The 24603-nt window shown below is 39.8% G+C and overlaps 1 protein-coding gene across 2 annotated transcripts; it reads left to right on the top strand.

The window, feature by feature from the left end:
* Window positions 1-8989: 8989 nt before the first annotated feature.
* Window positions 8990-18732, top strand: LOC121454704 (membrane-spanning 4-domains subfamily A member 4D-like). 2 transcript variants are annotated; one of them, XM_041662145.1, is made up of 7 exons: window positions 8990-9124; window positions 10870-10992; window positions 12997-13053; window positions 14771-14884; window positions 16697-16717; window positions 16810-16911; window positions 18549-18732. In XM_041662145.1, the coding sequence occupies exons 1-7, from the start codon at window positions 8990-8992 to the stop codon at window positions 18675-18677; spliced, it is 681 nt and encodes a 226-aa protein (XP_041518079.1). In that variant the 3' UTR covers window positions 18678-18732. The 2 variants fall into 2 exon arrangements, with proteins under 2 accessions (XP_041518079.1, XP_041518078.1); XM_041662144.1 differs by lacking the exon at window positions 16697-16717 and having other exon boundaries at window positions 14771-14887.
* The last annotated feature ends 5871 nt before the right edge of the window (window positions 18733-24603 follow it).

Raw genomic sequence — 24603 nt, forward strand, 5'->3', positions numbered from 1 at the left:
TGTGAATTCCTTTTCTCTGGGTCTCTCAGTGTCCACTACACTCCTCAAGTCCAGTCTTCTTCCAGGCTTGTATTTTCAGTCCTGTGTGGATGGTCCTGATGGGCCCTCTCTCTCTAGTTTTAAGGTTAATGGTGTGTTTCCTGCAGACTTCATTCTCTAAAGAATCCATGAACCATGTCAGGATTGAGCAATTGAGCTGAAAGACAGGTCAGAAGCAGTGTGTTAATGACAGAAAATCAAAATAAGAAGGGAATAAGGAGAGGATAACTAAAGAGCGCATGAGCTGTCGAAGCTCTGGAGGGAGATTAGTCATGTTTTTAAAAGAATGTGATTTGCACAATGAGAGAACAGAATGTCATGGAGATAATACCTGACGAGATAAGGCTCAGGATGGTGAAGGACATCAAGACATTAATTAAGAAATTCCTAGGAATGTCAAATAACCAAAATAGGAATGCAAACTCCTTGTTTATCTAAATACCATGCACCAAAGGAAGACAATATAAGGAAAAGTTGGTAACGTTTAGATCAGCTCAAGATAATAAAAGTACAGGAAATTAATAAGCAGTTGCTCCTACCTGTGTGAGGAAATTGCAGCAACCACTAAAAGTGACCACATTTGTTTGAGAAACATCGAGGCAACTGGGTGCCCACAGCCGCAGTGGCAGAAACAATTCACGCCTACGGCAAAGCTTGTCCCCCTTCTGCTCAAGGACAAGTGGATTTTCATTGCACTTTTTCCTATTTTTTTTTTATGACCAATCTCTTCTGGATCATATAATTATACACTATAAACTGCAACTAGAATGTTGACAAACTATTACGGGAAATACCAACCCACTCATGCAGCCTCTTCAGTGTGTGGTAGAATATGGACTAAGAAAATTCCATCTGCCTTCAAGAAAAGACTGAGATGAGAATTTTAGACAATTCTTTTCTTCTTGTTTTTCTTTTTTTCTTTTTCTTTTCTTTTTTTCCATTCAAAAATTTACACTTCCTCCCCTCCTCCCATTCTCCTCCTGCTCCCCCACTCACCCTCCTCCTCCCTCCTCCCTCCTTAAGAGAAGGCAGGGAACCTCTCCCTGTGGGAAGTCCAAGGCCCTCCCCCCTACATCCAGGACTAGGAAGCTTTGCATCCAAATAGACTAGGGTCCCCCAAAGCCAGTACATGCAGTAGAAACAAGTCCCAGTGCCTTTATCACTGGCTTCTCAGTCAGCCCCCATTGTCAGCCACATTCAGAGAGTCCTGTTTGATCACATGCTCATGCAGTCCCGGTTCAGCTGGCTTTGGTGAACTCCCATTAGAACAGGCACACTGTCTCAGTTGGTGGACCAGCCCCTTGCGGTCCTGACTTCCTTGCTCATCTTCTCCCTCCTTCTGCTCTTCAACTGGACCTTGGGAGCTCAGTACGTTGCTCTGATGAGGGTCTCTGTCTCTATCTCCATTCATAGACTGAATGAAAATTCTATGGCGATATTCGAAATAAACATCAGTGTGATAGTGGGTCAAGGCCAGTTCAGGCACCCTCTGCACTGCTGCCCAAGGACCTAGCTGGGGACATCCCCGTGGACACCTGGTATGTACTCACTCATTAGTGGACTCTAGCCATAAACAAAGGACATTAAGCCTATTGTTCACAAGCCTAGAGAAGCCAAATAACAAGGTGAACCCAAAGAAAAACATATATAGATCCTCCTGGAAGTTGGAAGGAAACAAGATGGCCGGGCAAAAGTTGGGAGCATGGGGGTGGGGGTAGAGGTGAAGGTGGGGGAAGGAGAGAGGGGGAGAGGGAAGGGAGAAAGGAAAAACTGGAGAGAGCTTGGGGGAGCGGGAGGGTGGAGATGGAGGAAGGGTAGATATAAGAGCAGGGAAGAAGATATCTACGTTAAGGGAGCCATTTTAGGGTTAACAAGAGACTTGGCTCTTGAGGGGATCCCTTTTCTAACTTCTTGTTGCTGATCTATATATTCACTCTTCTGCCACCCCTCACTGCATAAGAGAGGGAAATTCATGGGACCTCAGGCAGGAAGTAGATGTCTGTTCCTTGGGGGGAATGATCTCTGAGCAGTGTTAGGGAGGTGTGACGAGAAGGAGATGATGAGCAATTGCTTTTCTCCACGTCTCTGTAGAAACGGCCTATATATTTCTGGAGTTGCACAATGTCTGTCCAACTTTTACATCTTGGGCTGGTCCTGTATATTAATTATAATGATGCTGAAGATAATTTCACTTCCGATGTGAAGAAGATGTCCTTGTAGATTACTCCAGAAGAGGAACCACTTTGAAAAACAGCGTTATCTCTCTTGCTTCTCTTCCTTTCTTAGTCATGATTTATTTGGCCAGATAATATAATATCATGTTTTTATATGATCTTTTGCTTCTTCCTTTTTTTTGCTTTTTATAGCCTAGAACATATATATGTCACCTCGTGTTCTAAAATATTTAATATTTAAGCACTATCACGTTATGATGAAATAAGCATCTTTTCTGCGGGGTTCTTCCAACTCAGGGGAATTTCTCTCCGTGGGATCAGTGGACAGTGTTTCATCAGGGGCTGGCAAGGGGCCTCAACCATCTAAGTGCCCGCTTCACAAGCAAGAGGACTTAGGTTCAACTTTCCAGAGCCCATATAAAATAGCCATGCCCAGTGGCATGTGCCTACACCACAGGACTGGAAAGGCAGACACAGGGGTTCTCTGGAGCTTTTCTTCCAACCAGTGTGGCCAAATAGGTGAGTTCCAGGTCTGTTGAGCTAGCCTGCCCGAAACTAGAAGGTGGACAACAACTGATGAAATTGCCCAGCATTGGCCTCTGGCCTCCAATTTCACACACAGTTGTATCCACCCACACATGTTCACTCCCACCCACACATGTAAACACACAGGAAGAGAAAAAGAAAGAGGAGAAGGAGGAAGAGGAGGAGGAGGAGGAAGAAGAGGAGGAGGAAGAAGAGGAGGAAGAAGAGGAGGAGGAAGAGCTTTGTGGTGGCCTGGGTCCAATCAGAAAACCCACAATAGATGTATTAGGGTACATTTAATATCTTGAGCTATAAATAATAAAAGAGTAACAGAAATTTTAGATGGCATTTTAGATTTGAGTTCATCCTCAGGGAAGGACAAATTTGGAATGGGATCATTTCCTGGGAAAGTATGATTTAATCACCTGATAGAAATTTGTTGCTTTGTCCAGACTGGAATGAGTTTGCAGTTAACCAACAAATAACTCAACAGTTTCCTAAGTGTAGACAGAGAGTGGGAAATCAGCAATGGTCCTACAGCTAATGTGCTTTGAAGTTCAGGTCCTAGCTGGGGCAATGTTCTTCAGGATGCATGAAGTTTACAGGAAGAAAAGGCACACAGCCACAGGAGGCTGCCTGTGCCCAGGTGCCCTGAGGTTGGCCAATGGGAAAAGCATGTCATGTGGGTGAGCATCTACTTTTCTTGGCCAGAGGGTGTCTATGTTGTAAATTCAGAGATGTAGGCCTGGAATGTGCATGCTGGGGGTCTGTGCCCACGCTAGGGATGGCAGGACGCCTCCTGCTGCCGCAGAGACTCTCTTGCTCCCTCTACTGAGAAACTTAGCACACTGTTCCTGTTACAGAACTGCTGAAAGATACTGTGTTACCATTAGACACTTTCAGATTCAACAACCAACAGGAACAACACATTGCTAACTGTTCAACCTCCAGAATCAAAATCGATTCTTATATCTGCAATATACACTAGTGATATATTTTGGGTTGCTAAACATTCTTTCTTAATAAGGAACATATAAACAGTCATGTCATATATAGTACTTTCTGCAGTGATTTATTAATTTTTATATGCTGATTTTGTATTGGAGATTGAACCTAGGGCCTCAGACAGGAAAGGCAAGCACTTTACCCCTAAGTTGTAGCCTCAGCCTTTATTTTAGCTTTTTTAAAAAATATTTATTTATTTATATATGTATGTATGTATGTATTTATTATGTATACAATATTCAGTCTGCATGTATGCCTGAAGGCCAGAAGAGGGCATCAGATCTCATTACAGATGGTTGTGAGCCACCATGTAGTTGCTGGGAATTGAACTCAGGACCTTTGGAAGATCAGGCAATGCTCTTAACCACTGAATCATCTCTCCAGCCCTTTAGCTTTTCCAGCCTGGACAACTCAGTAAGATCCTGATTTAGCTTTTATTTTGAATCAGGATCTCACTGAGTTGTCCAGGCTGACCTTATATTTACTTTCTAGTCCAAGCAAGCCTTGAACTTGTGAGGCTTAAGCCTTCCAAATAGCTGGTATTATGAGCATATACCACTGGGTCCAGGTGATATGAGGATCGGTCAGTAATTTCTTTCTTTTCTTTTTTAAGATTTATTCTTCTCTCAGATACCATATCCTGACCAGTTCCCCTCCCTTTACTCTTCCCAGTTCCACTCTACACCTCCCTCTCTCCCGGATCCATTCCTTCTCAATTTCCCTTCAGAAAAGAGCAGCCTTCCCAAGATATGAGCTGAACATGACCTAACAAGTTACAGCAAAGCTAAGCGCAAATTCTCATATCAAGGCTTGATGAGGCAATGCAGTAGGAGGAAAAGGGTCCCAAAAGCAGACAAAAGAGTCATAGACACCTCCACTCCCACTGTTAGGATTCCCAGAAGAACACCAAGCTACACAACCATGACATATCTACAGGGGATCTAGCTCAGACTTATACAGGCTCCCTGAATACTGCTTCATTTTCTGTGAGCCCCTATGAGCCCTACTTAGTCGATTCTGTGGGCAGTGTTCTGGTGGTTCCCCCAACATTCTGGCTCCTATGATCCTTCCTCCTCTTCCATGAGATCCCCTGAGCTCTAACTAATGTTTGGCTATGGGTCTCTACATCTGTTACCATCAGTTGCTGGATGAAGCTTCTCTGATGATGACTGGGCAAGTCAATTTATTGACTTTTTTTTTTTACTTTGCCATTCATATTTTGTTCTCTTCTAGGTCTCTGAGTCATCTAGCCGCTGGTTCCTGGCCATTCAGGCAGTGTCAGGTGTTGGATTCATTTCAGCATGGGGCCCTCATGGACCAGTCATTGGTTGGCCCCTCTCACAATTTCTGTGCCACCATTACCCCAGTACATCTTGCAGGCAGGGTAGATTGTAGAGCAAAGGTTTTGTAGCTGGGTTGGTGTTCTAGCTCCACCGCTGGAAGCCTTGGCTGGTTACAGAAGATGGCTGGTTCAGCTCGGTATCCACCATTACTAGAGGTCTTTGCTAGGATTACCCTTGTAGTTCCACATTGCCCACCCCCCCAGCAATGTCTTCCAATTCCAGCCATCTCTCCCAGTATTCTCTCTCTACACTACCATCCTTCTTGTTCCCACCGGCATCTGAATCCATGCAGAGTGAGGTTGGATATTTAGTGGGTTATGGAAAGGAAGGGGAGAAGGGAGAAGAGCAAAGAGGGATGGGGGAGGGGAGAAGTAGGGAGAAGGGAGAGATAGGAGCTGCCTCTGCAAGAGAGAGACAGAAAAGGAATAGACTCAGGCTGGAAGCTGAAGATCAGCTTGCCTCTGTGGACAGGGGAGGAGGTGGGCATGGCTTGTCTCTTAAAGGGACAGAGCAGACCATTACAGGTACTGTTACTTAATAATACAAGGACAAAGGGAGAGGGAAAAGAAGGAAAAACAAGACACCTAAACTTCTTGAAGAAAATAAAAAGCCACTGTATGCCTGACGATGGATGAAAAGCTGTCAAATCACAGAAAACACTGGTCAGCGAAGTAGAACACACATGAAGAAGTAATTTTACTTATCTAAGCAACAACTTTTTCTGCTTACATACTGTCAAAGCTTCTGTGCTTTTTACTGCCTTTATGTACAGTCTTGAGTGTGGCTACAAAACACAAGTGTTGTTGACAAAACATGATTTGTTTGTTCAACATCTGATACTGTGATAGAGATAGAGAACCATTCCCTGAAAAATTAAACTGAATTCACACACACACACACACACACACACACACACACACACACACCAGACATTCTGATGTTTTCTCTTGGCGTCTGGCACTACAATCAGTGCAGATTTTCTGGAACATTTTTCTCTTGTGTGCTGATGGCATCAAGCCTCCTTGCACAGCTGGAGATGCTATTCCTGTCAAGGGAGAGCTTGAAGGAATGATTACCACAACCTGGTACAGTCAACCAGATGCCATCACATCACCCACTATCCTTAGAGCTCCATTTTTCTTTAACGATATTATGTCACTACTACCAGCATATGTTCTTTTATCACTGGATTGGATTTCATATTTCCATATTTCATTTTCATATTTTGCTCTTTATTAATCTTAATACACAAAATCATGGGTGATACAAAATTTTCATATATCATAGCATTTTGCATATATTCCTTTGGCGAAGTTTTACAAACCATAAATCTTTACTTATCACCACAATAAACATTATTATTTTCTTGTGGAAAAACCCTGTAAGTCATTCTTTTTGAGTATATTTTGTAATAAATATACACACTCTAGCTGAGAAATCAAAACTCAGTTAACAGTTTTTATAGAAAAAGAGGAAGCTGATATTTTCAGAAATTTATACCACACCCTTTATTATCTAGAGAGGTGAAAGAAGAAGCATGCAAATTTCAACTGAGAGTGAAGTGGGGGTGAGGTGGGTACCGGGTCTGGACAGACTGAGGCTGGGTGTGTGGTGGGCCCTGGGTCTGGACAGACTGAGGTGCTCTCCCAGAGCCTGGCCTTCATCAGACACAGACAGCAGGCATTGCAGGCTGGAAGAAGGTAGGTGCAGACATTTGTCTTCTCAGGTTTTTGGCATGATGGCTTTTAATGTACTGGATGAATACAGGACATCTAGATGGAAAGATGAGATCACTACACACACACTAGTATTTTGAAGTTGAGTTGAGTGCACATCTAAACGCACCTTGGGAGGCAGTTTTTGATGCAAAGAATAAGGACAATGAAAAGACAAATGCTTGGTAAATTGGCAGCAATATTTTCTCCTCCAGGGTCTATGACCTCACCAGGCATGTGGCTAGGTTTAATAGTAGCAGACATTAATTTCCTCCTATTGAATATTCTGTAAGGCCATTTACACAATGCTTGGCTACCCCCAAGATGTAAGTGCCACTTTTGTACCCTTGAGGATAGCTTGCCATATTCACCCCTAGATGAAGAACTATAGACAAATACTGACTGTTAAGAGAGGCAGAATCTGTCTTCTCGAACAGTGAACTCCCAGATGGGTTATCCGATCCCAGGAGTTTATCCCTAAACAATATACATATGAGAAACACTAAATGGACCTCACAGGTTGTATGTTTATATATAATATACGAATATATATTCATATTGTATGTTGATATATTCTATATAATCACATGCATATATAACAATAATAAAGAAGAAGAGATCATAAATGTTTCTATTTGGTTTTTTGAGACATGATTTCTCTGTAGCTTTGGAGCCTGTCCTGGAATTAGTTCTTGTAGACCAGGCTGGCCTCGAATTCACAAAGATCCACCTGCCTCTGCCTACAAGTGCTGGGATTAAAGGTGTGCAACACCACCTCCCTGCGAGGTCATCAATATTTAAGACTGTGGGGAACATGGGAAAAAGTTGAATGGTAGAGAGGATGGGGTGTAAATGATGTAAATACAATACTCAGTTATGACATTCTCAAAAATAAAATAATAACATTTAAAAAGGAATATAAAAGAAAAACAAAGGCCACACCTTAAATTGTTGGCTGCGAATTTTGCACACGTTTAATAATCTTCTACCATTATATTCATCTCTGTCTCCTAAATATTATCTTGATAATCCATCAGTTAAGACAATATCTATTCCATGCAGACTTAGTGGAGATGCAGAAAATGATGGAGCCTGAGCTACCAACCAGATATGCTTAGTCTGCTCCCAAGATGGACTGTGACCTGGACTAGGTTTCCAAGCATCTCTGGCTTCATTTAGGGGACACATAGGCCATGAGCTGAAGTTGCTGATGCAGATGTTTATCAGTGGAAGACACAGGGCAAACTTTTAGCAGTATAAAGATCAGAAAGAAGCTTGGACCAATTGTGCCCAATGCACTCTTTACAGGCGCAGTCATGGTAACCCAGAGACGGTAGCCAGAAATTCACATCTTAATGAAAGAGCTAGAAGTAGACTCCAGATTATCGGGTCTTAGGCCAGGCTTTTCCCTGCTCATATTTCATTTCTCGACAACCATCAAATACCAACAAACTTGAAATTTAGGCTGTGTCTGTGTGTGTTTTCTATTTGACAAAAGAGAAGCTCAACCTTTAGGTTCCTCTATTCTTCCTCGTTAGTAATTGGCTCATGAGGAGAATATTAATAGACATCCAAGAACTCAGCACACTGCAGAGGTCTGAAGGTATTTCTGAGAGGCACGGCAGAAGCCCTTTGTAAACAGAGACTAAACTGCATTGGAGAGGACTATTCTACAGCTTAGGTTTCCTTAAGAACACCTTTGCCTTTGGAGCACAAAAAGGAAGTACCAAAGGCAGGTTGAATCCTCTCTTGCATTGCAGAGTGAGTAGTATACAGAAGTGGGGAGTTGTATCTGATGAAAGCCAGAGACCATGTGAGAAGAGTGATGGGTTTCTTTGCTGAGGTGGAGCAGATAGTGAGTTGGAGAAAATGATGTCAATGGAAATAAATTCAGCTTGTACAAAGGCTCCAATAATCTATTTGAAAATGATGTCCAAAACAGCCATGGCTATCTAAAAAAAGTTAAGAGCACTCAAAAATAAGGCTAAGAAAATAGAAACAGGAGAGCTTCTCTTACCAAGAGATTAAAACTATTTTTGTAGTTTATCTATGCTAAACTTTTTGTGTTAACATGGGAGGATTTAGTTCAGAATTTACCCATAAGCAGGAACCTGGCATTGAGTCATTTCCAGGAGTTCATCCAGAATTTCAATTTTATTTCAGCACTGTTTCTGTTACCATGGCAACCATGCAAGGACTAGAACAGACCACCATAGATGTGGCCCCTGGAGGTGCTCTGCCTTCAGAGAGGTCTGTTGTAAAGTCACAACTGTGGAAAGAGAACGCAGAGAAATTCTTGAAGGGGAAACCCAAAGACCTCGGGGTAAGACATTTCTGGATCTGAGGGGAGAATGGTTTTGTAAATATCTAAATGATTAACAAATAAAAAATCTAACGCAAGTACTCTGTCCCACTAACCTCATGGTCTCTCAACACTTCCCATGGTCACTAGCATTTGATTTTCAAATCTATCATTTGAAAACGGATATGTTATTCTGCCACATCAGATTTTCAATTTAATTATGTTTCAAATAGAGAAATTTCAGGTACATTCTAGGATGGGTGTTATCCAAGATGACCCCATCCATTTCAGTGCAGACAGAAACCTAGGCAAACTGCTGCTGTGCTCCAGTCCCAGGCCTGCCCAGCAGCAGGGAAACCCATATTATTCTTACACGTTTCTAGTGCTTTTCCTTCCTCTGCTGGTCAGATGATGAGAAATCCCCTATTTTCTGCATTCTTCTGTCTGCAGAAGACTGTGCCAGAAAAAAAAAATTAGGGAATTTCAAGGAATTACATGCTACGCAGGTTAAAGGTCACTAAATGCAGAAGGTATTCACTGGCACAACCTTCCAGTTTCTTTTCTACTTCACTGTTCTAGTTCTTATAAATATTGAAAAATGATCATTTTTTTCATGACATATCTTTTATGTTCATGTGGAATTTGTATATCTTAAATATGTCAAGATTCTTTTTGCTGCTGAAGTACTGTTTATTGTGAGTGCTCTGCTTGCTAACTAGGCTCCAAATCACGACTAGCTGAAGAAGTCCAAGAATCCAAAGAAATGGGATCAAACTAAAGCAACACAGATTAGTCAGAAGCTGGCATTTCTAATTTTTAATTACATTTCAGAATACCACACAATTTTGGCAAATAATAATGCTTTTCTTTCACATGCTCTCCAAATATTTAATTATGGTATATTCAAAAATGTATCACTTTAAGAGAGTCCAAGTTTTGAATGAGACTAGTATACCAATGCTTAAGACACAAAATTAAATTTAAAAAGCGTTGAGTTTTATTCTGTTTGGGGCTTTTCGAATTTCCAGTGATCACATTGTCCCTATCTTCCACAACACCTCCATAATCCTACCTCCTCTGAGAGCTTAGCCCAGAGCTCAGTGCTTCTCAACCTTCCTAATGCTGTGGCCCTTTAATTCACTTCCTCATGTTGTGGTGATCCCAACCATAAAAGTATCTGGTTGCTACTTCATACCTGTGACTTTGCTACTATTATAAATTATAATGTGAATGTCTTATATTTCCAATGGTCTTAGGTGATCCCTGTGAAAGGGTCATTGAACCCCCAAAGTAATTAAGACCCACAGGTTGAGAACCACAGCCTTAGGTCCCCAGCTTTGGCTCTGGGAACAAATCATGCTTTAATGTGAGCAGTTTGATGATACAGGATTGTAGATTATTGTCTTGCACTCCTATGCACCTTCCCAATGATTCCCTGCCCTTAACTCAAATATCCCCTTAGTCTAACTGATTACAAGCCGAGTACCTACCTCCATAAATTCCCTCTAAATTTGAAGTTACTGATACAAATAAATGTGTGTGTGTGTGTGTGTGAGAGAGAGAGAGAGAGATTACAAGGGAAATATATATATATATATATATATATATATGTACATCCCATCTGTATATGAAAACTATTGTCAGGAGAATATTTCAAAATTCATCTGTGTATATTAAATGTGTGGATGAAGGCAACTTAGTGGTTTGATAGCACTTAGTACAGACATCATTTTTGTGGTGATAATGTGTCACTTTTCTGTGTCTAGGTTGTCCAAGTTCTGATTGCTCTCATAAACCTCATTTTGGGTATAATAATGATGAATGGAGACCAATTCTTCCACCCAGTACTTTCAGCATTCTTATATGCCCCAATTTGGGGTTCAATCATGGTGAGTAGCATACCATCTTATGTAACTGGAGATAATAACACTCTGTTGTGACTCCACTAACCTTAGGGGGAATCCTCTCTTTACTCTTTCAAGTAGTCCATAAGTTTGAGAACAGTATATCAGTTTTTTTTTTCAGTTTTTTCCTTGTTCATGTTGCAATACCAATATACCCTTCACATAAACTAGGTGGGTTGTTTATTTAATATGGCATTTAGGATAATGTGTCAGAATGTACTCATGTACTCCCACAAGGGTTACTTAAGCATTGTCACAACTAATTTCCTCAGGAGTCCAGAGGCTAGTCATTCCTAGTGGTGGTTATTCGGTGGTACAAAATATCATCACATCTTGATGACAGAGTAATCTGATATATTGATGGAGCTCTTTCACTGTTCACAAAGAGTTTACAAGTCTATTCTTAAGCCAAGGAAAATGAGCTTGCATCTAACTTGAGGAAATTGAGATTCACTTCTCTAGCTGGGAAGGGATCACTGAACTCTGAAGCTCATGAAAGAATGAAGGAAATGAGGGACTTGTTAGCAATGCAGAGGAGGCAAAGCTGAGCAGGTGGTTAGCAGTGCCTGGCTAATCAACTCTCAGTCAATGCTTAAGAGAATAGAAAACCTAGGTAAATTCTGTTCCAAATTTTAAAGAAAGTAACTAATAAAAAAATTGAAAATGAAATTTTAAAAATTAAAAAAAATTCCTCTATAATAAAATTTAAGAAAGTTTTGTAGAGAAAAGAGTGTCAATTAAGTATAAAATATCAAACATTTTCTTACCTATATATTATGAGCTGACAAATGGAAAGTAAAATGCAAAAACTTGGTTATTTTACAAGTGAGAATTCCATTAAAAAATGAGGACTCCATTTATTGATAAACTTGACAATGAGAAAATTTAGTGATGTTGTAGACCTGGTACCTTAATTTTCCCTTCCTATTTACAAAAGATGTTTAAGATTTGAGAAATGCCACAGGCTCCAATACTTTTCAAAGTTACATGACATTTGACATATCAATAATAGTATCAATGATTATAATAGTAGTAATAGCACCCATAACACCAGTAATAGTTTTCATTGCACTGTAATCTAAGAATATTGCTGTTTTGTATGTAATGTTCCTCCACTTCAATCAATCACCACAACTTTTGAGAAATTTGTTTTCATTGTCATTGTATAAGTGAAGAAAACAAGACTAGGAAAGGTTACTATACCCAAGATGCACGCAGCCCATGAACGAGGACTCAGAGTCTCTCATATCTCCCCACCCCTGCTTTCTTCTTCCATCTTTATTTTCTATTAAGTACTATCCTGGAAACCAACTCCTATAGTTCTTGATGGAGAATTGAACCTAAGGGCTCAGCCCTGCATGGGAAGCAATTGGCTGAGAGCTATCTCCCCAAACTTATATGTATATGTTGATTTTCATTTTAATGTTGTGATAGTGCTGATGCTGCTATAACTTTTAAATCTTCTAAGCCAAGTATGGAAAGCAAATGCAGACATCCGTATAATAGTTTAAAGTCACTTGAGTCAGGTTGACAGCAGTCATTTAGAAGAAATTGAAAATAATTGCCAAATTGCAGGACTCAAATGAGCTACAGCATTCTAGTATAATTTTTGTCATTATTTTATTTACAGCTTTTGATATATCTTCAACAAGAATAATTTCTGGTCTGATTTTGTGTGGCTATCTTCTTCAGTTTCAGGCCATGTGTGCAAAAATCTAATTATAAGGATTGGGGAGTTTTATCCTTCATTGATCTTAAACAATTTTGTTGGGATGACAGTTTCATAATTTTAAAAAACCTTGATGATTCTTCCACTGACTCCCTTTACCCCCTGTTCTTCTGGTAGGGGAGGTATTGTGACAGCTGCACTGCCTTTAAGATCATTGGCCACTTTAGTAGACCCAGCTGACATAGAAGTGAGTTTTAGTATGCTATGATTTATAAAAGCTATTTAAAAATGTTAACTTGAAATTTTCCTCTTATTATCAGTTCATAATCTCAGGATCCTTGTCAATTGCAGCAGGAATGATAACTACAGAGGTCCTGGTAACTATTTTCTCTTATTTTGCCATTACATGAGAATGATTTCGTCAAGTATGCATTCGGCTAATATGTAAAAGAGGTTGGTTCTATTTTCCTAAGGCCAAGGCTCTGCATTTTAAAAAGATCTGACTTTCAAAGGTGTAGCTGAGCTACTTGTTCATAAAAGGTCTCATCATATCTGAGTGGATGGTGTGTCCAGGCAGTTGTGGAGAGAATCTTGGTCCTGGTGAAACCGGAGAAATGAAGTTAGACACGTGAGCCTTGAAGCTTCAGATTGTGCCCATGACGATGACACCAAATATTTGCAGTGGCAATAACATCATTAACTGACAGGTTAAAATGGTTTCTACAAATGTATCTAAAATTACATTTTAAAAAAGAATCAAACCTTTTGTCCCACACTGCTATTTAAAACAAAATAGAAATTCATTGTAATTAACTGCCTGACAGTATGATTTGGCCAGATGGAAGTCCTTGTGGGGTAATCACAAGAGGAACTTTTACAGAACAGATTTGCAGGTGTCTGGTCTTGATAGAGCATAGTCCTTTAAGGATTGATGACAAATTAGGTTGGTATTGCAGGTGTCTGACCTTGTTATATCATAGTCCTTTGAGAGAGCAATAGGACCTATGTGGTCCGAAGTTCTCTTGACCAGCATCTCTCTGCTGTCACTCAAAACAGCAATTAACACTTTGTACTAGCTTTCGATGCAATAGAATAACTGTTTCTGTTTATGTCTTAAGATTTAGGTAAATAAAAATGCTGGTTATTGACTAAGAATGAACAAATATTATTAATCACACTTGAGAAATGTAAAATAATGCATGTATTCTTTGCCTTTTCCTTAGATCTCTCAATGGTTTAGTTTTCTGCATTTTGTAAGCTGTAGCAGTCTTAATACGAGAAGGCTGGAACGTCCTCATAGCTGCAGCTGTGGTCAGCTACAAACTAGATACGTTTTGCTGCATATCTTCAAAGAATGCCTCTGTCCCTGAGAATATTCCTTGCAGTATTTTTATTACTAACAAGTTGTTAATGAATGAATTTATATATGGTTTGGATTTTGTGATGGCAGAGGAACTCAGACACCACGTGTGTGAGTTCATTCCCTTACCTCTCAGACTAACAATTGTCTAAGTCCCTCTCGCTATACTGAGACATCCTACCTAAACCCGGCGAGAAAGCCTGCAGATCAGGACTCTGTTCTCTTTCGATTCTCGTGTTAGAGACACAGCACACTTTCAGTTTCCTGAGTAGTTTTACTTCTCATAATAAAGTTTGTTTTATTGAACCTTGAGAAAAGAAGTGTGAAACCAAATCTACAGCATAGGGGGAAATAAGCCAGAGGGCCATGCCGTGAGTGATTATCAACATTTATACAAGGAAAACAGTCAGACGTTTGAAGAATGTGGTGGGTAATGACAGGCAGGACCTTCCAGATAATGTGTCAAGATCACTATGTTTTCACTACAAAATTCGAAGAGCATGTTGTGCCCTTGAGTGTCATCTCAGGAGGACAAGGGATTTCATCTTAGGAAAACGGCATAATGCTTTTACATTGTCAAAGGATTGGAAGTATAGATACCTTAAGGAAAGACACAGATTGTACTTTTGGCAGAAATAGGATGAATTGTATTAATAAAATCATGCTGCATTTCAAATATTGATGGCGCTACACCAAAGATGCTATTGAATTAACTGGTTCCCATTTCTTTCTAGGTTACCACCAGCCTAAGTTTTAACACCATTAGCTCTGTGGTGGCTGCAGCAACAAGTATAATAAGTATATTGAGTGTGATTATAAGTGCAGTCGAATTTAAACATACAATTATTGTGGTGAGTATTTCCTTTGATAGTGGGCTTCCACTGTGGAGACAAGGGCTTTTTTACTCTTGCAAAGGTAACAATCAACGCTGTAAAATGTAACTGTCAAATCTTCTTTAGGGAGCCGTGAATGACTGGGAAGTAGAACGGTTATCTACTTAGGGGTCAGGTGACAGTGGATTACTTCCCTTCTGTCTATAACCAAGTAAATAAAAAAAAAAAACACTAATGTAGCTAGTGCAGAGACCTAGGGCCCATATGTCCTGTCATCTTGAGTTGGCATCCCAGAGAGGCCAAAAATTAAACCAAGTTCCTAAGAGTGGAAGGTTCCAAACCTCTAAGGAGAAAAGATATATTGTTTAGCTTATGATTTTACAAAACAGGTTTAAAAGAGTGAGTTCTTTGTACAAAAGAAAAAGCTATATGGATTTATCAGTGACCATTCAATGTGATCTAAAAAAAATTCCTGCAGCTTAAAGTTGTATATTATCAACTTGTATACATGTTCTACTTCTGTTGAAAGTCTTCCTTTTGTTTATGTTGCTGTTTTCAGTCTGTGTGTTTGTTTGATATTTCTGGAGATGTGAATCTTGCTATATAGCCTGGGATTCCCACAGATTAAAAAACACCATCTCTTCTCAGTGTTGGGATTCTAGTTGTGAGCTACCAGGTCCAGGCTCTACTTGTTTATGTAAATTAAATTTTGTTATGTGAGACTGTTTATAAATTATATGAAAGTGATTAAATTGTAAGGAAGGACATGAGGCATATAGACAGGACTTCGGTACTCTCTGATGCTCAAAGAAACTCTTATCTAGATGGTCACATTTCTGAGGACAAGGCTACCATCTCTTCTACTTGTTATTCTCCACTGTGCCTGTCACAGTGCCTGAGACACAGAGGCTACTGGATCTGTTGAGGCAGGAGTAAGGAATATCTCATTACAAAACATGCAAATCTTCTCAGAGCCTGCTGAATCAGTATCTCTCACATGCCAAGGTTCTGATCTGTTGACCAATCTATAGTAGAGGGAGCATTTCTCATCAGTGAGAGAAAGAGACAGAATATTCAAAGCCAACAATTGCAGGCAAGAGAAATTCAAAACCAGTTCAAGGCAAGAGAATTCATAACAAATGTGCTGCTTCCTTTTTCCTCCATTTTGATCCTGTGGCTTGGTGAAGAATCAGACAAAGCCAAGTGCACTGAATACTAACGAATGTGGTATTTAACACTCCAATCATTTACCATACTTGCAACAATTGCTACCAAATTAGCACATAATCCAGATGTATTACAGGATGACAGAGGTTCAAAATGAATCTCAATTGCATACAATCAAAATGTTGGCAGGGCTGTTGTCCTTCCTGGGAGACATAGGGAAAGATAATTTTCTTGGCTTTTATGTTTCCACTTTCTGTCTGCATCCCTTGGCTCATCATTCTGTCCTCTGTTTTCAAGGCAAGTACCACAGTCTCTTAGACTTTGATTATTCAGCATTTTGCTTCTACTTGTGAAGTTGCTATGGTAACTTGGATACCCTGCAGAGGCCAGGATAGTCAGCCTATATTATCTAATAAATAACCTCTGTTCCCACTGCAAACTAGGATCTCCCCATTCAGAATTTTGTTAGAAAGCCAACCTGCAAGCCTCTTCTCTTCAAAAGTAAAATAATATTATTGTTTTCTCCGTGTGAAATTTCTAGCACCGGAGTTAGGCAGGCTTTGGGGTTTCTGATGATTTTTGTTAGTAAAAAAGTGAGAGAAGAAATGGTATTCATGAGGCCGGATAATTGTCTAAGGCTTGGGCCATATCAAAAGCTAGATTTCCAAACCCCTTACTAGGGTCTTTCCGTTTTGGCATGGTAGCGGGGGGCATATTTCAAATATATAATCTCTACTCACTATTTATATTACTTCATATAAATCTGTTTTTAGGGTATAGATGCTTTGATACTCATTTTAAATGTGCTAGAATTCTGCATCGCTGTGTCCACCTCTGCCTTTGGATGTAAAGCAATCTGTTGTAACACCAGTGAGGTGAGTAGCAGTCCTTGTTGGATGGTGTTTAGTAGGTCTCTATCGCTCTAGTAAGCAGTCTCACAAATCTAATAGCTTACAAAGACATCTTCATTGCTCTTAGCTCCCGCAAGTCCAGACCATCCAAAAGTCAGCTAGGTCATAGCTCAGACTTAAAAGTCTCTGTTATCAGGGAACTGAGGCAGCCTTTGGGGTTCTTAGTTTCATTAATAAAAGAGTTTAAACCCAGACTAGGAAGGAAGCTTAAGAGCACTTTCATGATAGTTTGAGGGACAGACAAGGTGGAAATTCCTACAGCCTTCAGAGAGAGGGAGATGGAGAGAAATACTTTTCAGTCTGGGAAAATATGTTAAGGATTGCCAAGCCACAGATCTGAGTTCAGAGGTTACCCAATTCCAGATCCTCGTTTTACAAAGCAAAGGACTGTTCCAGGGACTCATGCTTAGAAACTAAAACAAAGTCCATTTACTAAGAAAAGCATTTCTAAGGATGGAAGTGCATTTGTGAGCTGTAGAAAGAACCTGAAAGGTATCCAGCCACAGAATGTAGCATCCTTTACAGGACTGTTTAGACCCTGCCTTTTTGTTTGTATCGCATTGATCTATTGCCAATCAGTCCCACCTAGCGTGCTCTGTTCCTAAGATGAAACCCAGCTGAAGAAGGGTTTCTAGTCTTCTTCTGTGTTCAGACTTCTTTCACATGCTAATGTTTTTTATTGTTTGAAAATACCATAACTGCATCTTGTATGCTTTGATCAAATCCAGCCCCATTTTCTCCACCCTGATTCCTCCTTTCAAGGCCCCATTGTCCTGCATAATGTGTGCTCAGGGAGTTGACCGGGTTGTTGTTTATCAGAAACTTCCAGCTTGTGCACATCTGGCCATTGTCTTTCCCCAAGGACTGCTGCAGATGTTCTTGAGGACTGGGCAGGAAGAAGGTCACATAGGGATAAGAAAGAGACAGACTTAGGAGGAAAAAAAGACCAGAAATAGACCATGAGGATGATATGCCAGGAATGTCTTCAAAGATTCAAATTTTCAAGTAGAGAAAGTAGCCAGTGAAACCCAGCAATTGCTCCCTAGAGCCGAGTAATGCTGTTCCTGATGATTTCCTGTTAATCCACCCCAGCAGTGGCCTAGGGCATGTGATGCTTAAGTAGCACATCTTCTTCATGCTGCTACTGCCCCACATCACTTGAGCTTGTGAAGGACAGAATTTTCCCAAGTCTCATGATGCTTCTGCCATTCTGGGCCACTGCCATGTGTGCAGATCTTTGTTCACGGCTGACACACCAAAGTCTGGATGTGATGCTGTCAGCAGGAGTAAACCACTTTGGAAGAACGCCATTGTCATTTTCCATAACACCTGTTTCGTTAATCCATTTAAGATGGAATGGAAAATCGATTCTCCAAGATGCAGCTGCAAATATTAAGTTCTCTGGTCAACCTCTGCAATAGAATGAGTGCCCTATGTGTACAACACTTGATCCAAATGGTACCTAAGACACCAAGCAGGGGGAGGTGTGATTCAATTCAATAGTGATAATGTAGATGCTGGTAAGGGGGACATAATGGGGTAAGGAATAGGAAGCTCTGGGTATACTGGATGACTCAGTGACATTTTGATTCATTTCACAGGTTGTTGTAATTCTACCACCAAATCCTGCTGTGTCTGCAGCGGCAACTCCCATGTTACTTCAACCATTGGCACCACCAGTATACCAAGAAAGAAATGTTCCAGAAAATATATATAAAAACTACACTTGAGAAAGAGTCTAGTTTTGACTATGTGTGTGTGTGTCTGAAAGAGAGAGAGAGAGAGAGAGAGAGAGAGAGAGAGAGAGAGAGAGAAAGGGGGAGAGAGAATGAGAGACAGATAGACAGACAAAACGCACATGCTCCTGCGTGTATGTGATTTCAAAATCAAGTTCTCATTGTTTGTTTCCCTATGAATTTAACAATTCATTGCACTGGATGTTGGAGTATCAGACCTGTTATAAATAAATAAACCTAAGCATTTTCTTGGCTAACAATACCTGGATATCTTTCATTCATTGTAGGTACAAGGGTATTGAATTGGCAAAGAAGTTTTCAATGTGGACTGAAAAAAAATTGTTAGTGAAATGAAATCTCCAAGAAGTGAAGAATACAGTCCACATTTTATTTGGTGTTTTTGCTAAATAAGTAGATTTGACTACTCATGATCATGTAAAGACACATGAAGTATGCAAGACAACATGTGCATTAAATCACTAATTATAGCAATCAGCAATCAATTTTAATCTCTGTGTGCATGTGCATCACATAATACCAGAGTGTATAGTGAAAAATTATAGTGAAGACAAGTAACTGAAATCAGAATACCTGATCCCTAAATACACACACACACACATACACACACACACACACACACACACACACACACACACACATAGTGCGTCTCTCACTATATATGTATTATGTATATATATATATGAGTATACATAGTATACGTATAGTGTAGATACAGAGAGAACACACACATATATGTATGTATTATATATAACATAAAAAGCAGTTTCTTATTGTTGTGGATTGAATCTACAGTGTCCTCTACTGGCTCACATGTTTGAACACTTGGTATTCAAGCGATGCCACTCTTTTAGAGTGATTGCTGAATCTTCCCAATATGAGGTCAAACTTGTGAAAGTAAGTCACTGAAGGTTAACTCTAAAGGTAACACTTATCACTTCCTGAGGGTGGCGGCCTCCCAACAGCACAGGGCTCGAAAGAAATCCACAGTATCAACGTATACTAGAGTTTTCTACCTGATTTACACTCTTTCTTTTTTTTTTCTTTTTTTTTTGGTTTTTCGAGACTGGGTTTCTCTGTAGCTTTGGTGCCTGTCCTGGAACTAGCTCTTGTAGACCAGGCTGGCCTCGAACTCACAGAGATCCGCCTGCCTCTGCCTCCCGAGTGCTGGAATTAAAGGCGTGTACCACCACCGCCCGGCTACACTCTTTCTTAATGGTATCCTTCTTCTTTTATTCCTCAATGTACTTGTGTACTTTTTTCTACAGCTTATATATTCCAACGAAGTTTTTCAGGCTATGTAGGAATCAGTGTATTTACATCATATTTTGCAGATGAATGATTATAATGAAAACAGGCAAAACAGGTTTTCTTTATACAAGCATATAAAGACATATAAACAGGTTTTATCATATCTCCTTTATATGATTGAAATAAAGCAAGCAGAAAAGTATTTTTTCACAGACACCTCTTTTGTTGGCAGGCTGCATATTGTGGTTACAAAGAAAGAATTAATCATTTTAGTATTCATCTTGACTATTAATCTTATAAGGAATTTTTTTTTTTTTGGTTTTTCGAGACAGGGTTTCTCTGTGGTTTTGGAGCCTGTCCTGGAACTAGGTCTTGTAGACCAGGCTGGTCTTGAACTCACAAAGATTCGCCTGCCTCTGCATCCCAAGTGCTGGGATTAAAGGCGTGTGCCACCACCGCCCCTTAAAGGAATCACAAACCTAATCTTTTACACATGAAAACCAATCATTCAGCTGTACTTTAAGTCTTTAGGGTGCACACCCACCATTGATAGTTTCTTATATCAGGAGATTGTGGGCAGGAATGAGCACAAGGAATTAATCATCACCTCTGATCACCAACCAAACCTACCCAGGAAAGTATGATCACTTAGCAACAGTTGGGTTGAATTGCGTTTTTGACCCTAAACTAATGAATTTATAACTCGGCTATGTGTCCCTGCGAACTTTAGATTGTTTCCTGGGATTTTCATCTCAAAAGTGTTATCAAAATATCTGATTTAACTTGAAATTATTTAAAGTTTTGTTTCAGGGTAGTGCCTGTACTACGGGACTGTATGTGAGCCAGGAACTAGGCTGTAGATTTAAAAACATACACATACAGACACAGACACAGGCCACAGGTCATTCTTGAAACAAGAATGCTAACTTCATTGTGCTCCAGGGAAGCTTAAATAGGGATCCTTAACTGATAGCCACTCCCCAGCTCTTGGGATTTCCAGCTGTAAAACCCACCAGAATTCCCTCTCCTGCTATCAGGAACTCATGAGAGTCTCCTGCTCAGAGCAGCTGAAGGGGCAGGAAAACAAGTTGTTTTCACTCCAGCAAGCAAAGGGTCTGAGGCAGTCAGAGAAAACAAAGGGGCCAGGGGTCTGCAGCCCCCAACATTTCAGCTATGGATGCACAGTGAAACCTCTGACTGTAACTTTCAGGATTAAGATAAATGAATTTGAGCCAGCCTGGCTCCTGGGACTCAATTGTTTTTCTTAATCATTAACTTGAACTACATCTATGCAGTCTTTAAGTGAAATTCATAGGGCCTAGCTGTGTAACATTTCCTTGTATATGTTTTTATTCATCAAAACTCTGTATAAGCTAACACATTTATTATCAAATAGAGGGTACAGCTTGGGGAGGAATTCCTTTCACAATAACCTACAGATAAAAAAGCTCAATAGAACAGGATGATTCCATGAGATAAACACACTCCGTTACAGGCAGTGGGGATCTCCTCACACCCATTCCCACCTTGCCAGATACCAGAGAAAGACGGCAGCAGCAAACATTCAAAGGCATAGTAGAAACAAGACGTTCCGAGTTCTGTGGTCTTGGGGCCTTGCCTTCCAAGATCGACTCATCAGAGAGTTTCCTCCTGGTAGTCTGACACCTTAAACTTCCATTGCCACCTGCTACTCTTCTGACTCGGCCCTTGGCGTACACTGCCTTCCAGTTACTTCATACGTTTGCTGCTTCTGAACTCACTGATGGGCACTACTACATGTGACTGCTACCACAGCCCTGCCCCACCATCCCTTCCTCACAATGGCTGGCCCTACCTGCAGAAACCATTAGTTAAAGTAAACTTCTACTGTTTTTATATGCCTTTCATTTGTACATTGCTTGGAGTAATGAGAAAAAAGTATTTAATATACTTATATACCCTCATTATTAGTAGTACATTCCAAAGTTTATGAACATAATCTAGTATAAAATTCCGACTAAATTTTCTACCACTGTCCACAAATTGTATATATTTATATGTAAACAAATTATGCATATAATAATGTCTTACGTTTACTCATATATTAAAATAAATATGGTTGGCTTATAACTATAGCTGCCTCTCTGGTCTTTTAAGAGTGCCATCATCTAGATGATTAGGTTGTATCCCACTCTGGTTTCATTCTGTGATGTTCTTATATTGTTTTGTAATTTAGGGGCTTAGTCTGGATTGATTGTTTTATAAAATATTGCATGTCCTTGAAACTTACCCCCCAAATTCAGATGTTGAAATCCTAACTTCCAGTGTTTGTGGTAGGAGAGCCGGTCACTCAGGAATGATGCAGACCCCAGAGAGTTCCCACATGCCCTTCTTCCATGCAGACACAGTAAAAGGCAGTTATCTGTAGACTAAAAAAGCATTCTCATTGGACATGTGTCAGTGTCTTGATTCTGAAGCCCCAGCCTCCAGAATCATGAGAAACAAAAGTTCCATGTAAGAAAAATGTTGCCTACTGGCTGCCGTCATTATAAAGATGTATTTTCACATGCATTGCTGAAAAGGTATCAGTAGACATACTCTTTGGGTCGAGGTGAATATTATGTTCCCCAACAAGTTTTACTGAATGGTGTTAGCATCCTTAAAAATTTCCAAGGCATTCTTAGTTCATTTAATATTTGTTGAATGTTTGTGTTACCTTTCTGGTTAGAAGCACAGTACAAAGTCTCTGCTATCAATCTAAATTTCCAAGAAAAAAATAAGTGTAAATAAATTCTTGGATAAATTGATTTTAAGTATGTGTCAATATTTACTGTTCATTTTGGAATAAGTCTAGATCCTGTGTTGTTACAGACCAGCTCAGCCAGGGCACTGGGACCGATTTGACAAGGTCTCAGGAATAGGTAGGTAAGGAATCGGCGAATGACAAACAGGCATAAGACTCAAAGGAATTGGATTTGAATGTGTCTTTACTAGGCACGAGGCTCATCCTTTATATAGAAAAGATTGTTTAACAGCATGTATTGTTTTTCCATGTGATACAGAATACTTTTAGAATTATTATATTAGATATATGAGAATGGAATTTCATCAGACAAATGTCCCCAGTGTGAGTCTGTGTTTGAACATGTTAGATATGGCTTTGTATTAGTTTTGATATAAATCTTTATCTAGGCTATGAGTTCATGGCATTTTGAGCTAAGTGCAAGCGGTTATGGTTAATAGTCATAAAGCCTACAGTCTTTTTATATTTCTTCAATCTATGCAGAAGAACTTTTTAAAAAATATTTTAACTCCTTTTTAAATCTTTTCCAAAACCATTCTCAAGAAGTTAAAGGCATTTATCTTTTTTAATTCTTATTCCATTTTTGTTGAATCTGTCTTAATTGCTTATAGAACTTTGTCTTTTGTTCTTTATTTATTAAGCATCAGATTAAACCTGGAAACTTTGTCCCTTGAATGTAAACCCATCTTCCTCCATTAGCATCATATACTCCTGTATATGCCAATAGCTCATCAGTAGACTCTGGAAACTTAAACATACTATCTTCCTTTTCAGAAGAAACCAGACTCTATTCCTTAGAACATAAGGAGGTACTGTCAAAAGTGCAAGGGTTTTGATGAAGGAAGCACAGCACACACACACACACACACACACACACACACACACACCCCTTTGCGGGCATTTTTTTTTTTTTTTGGAAGCTTGTGTCACATCTTACTTGAAAGACCACAGACTCCGCAGAAGGTGGGGTGACACTGTGTTAGTTTGGCATAGCCTGATTTAAATTGTTTGCCAGGATATAAACCTCAGGTACTGATGTGTTCCGGGATCCAAAACCTTATCCAGCCACAAACCTACTTCTATTTCTTTACTTATAACCTTAAACTAACTTTTAGTATAGGTATATCCCGATAGTTCTCAAGGGAAAAAAACACTAAAAACGTAACAAATGGGACTGGAGAGATAGTTCAGCAGTTAAGAGCTCTTTTTCTTCTTGGGGAGGACCTGGTTTCAGTTCCCAGCACCCAAGTGGTGGTTCACAACCGCTGTAACTCAGGTTCCAGGGGATCCAATGCCCTCTTCTGACTTCTGAGGGCACCAGGCACACAAGTGGATCACATTCACACACCACACAAAACACAAAATATTAAATAAATAGATCTATGAAAAAATAATACTTGGGACCAGGTAGTGGTGGCACATACCTTTAAACCCATCACTCAGGAACAGAGGCAGGTGGATCTCTGTGACCAGGGAAGAAAGAGACGCCGAGTTTTAAGGGATAAACAGTGAACTGGTTTAACTGGGAAGTTACACACACAAGCCCAAAGAAGAGGCATCTCAAAAATGTTTCTGAATAGTTCCAGAATCCACTCCCATTTTCTTGTTGTAGGTCAGTCTCACGCACATTCCTTCTGGAAAGTTATCGAGGAATAAGTTAGCATTATGGTATGTCTACAACCATGAACAAAAGGAAAATGAGGAAGTAGCCTGGGAATTTAGCCAACCTTAATCAGGAAATACTTGGCTCATAGTTCTTTTTATAATTGTCAACAGCTATAGTTGGGCATTATATACATCCACCAAATCCACCTCTCTCTATACACACATTTTAACGTGATATATAATTTTCTATGTGGGAATATTTTG

Source organism: Microtus oregoni, unplaced genomic scaffold (assembly GCF_018167655.1).
Source record: "Microtus oregoni isolate MIOR12 unplaced genomic scaffold, Mior012 000012F_ref0000307, whole genome shotgun sequence".
Lineage (NCBI taxonomy): Eukaryota > Metazoa > Chordata > Mammalia > Rodentia > Cricetidae > Microtus > Microtus oregoni.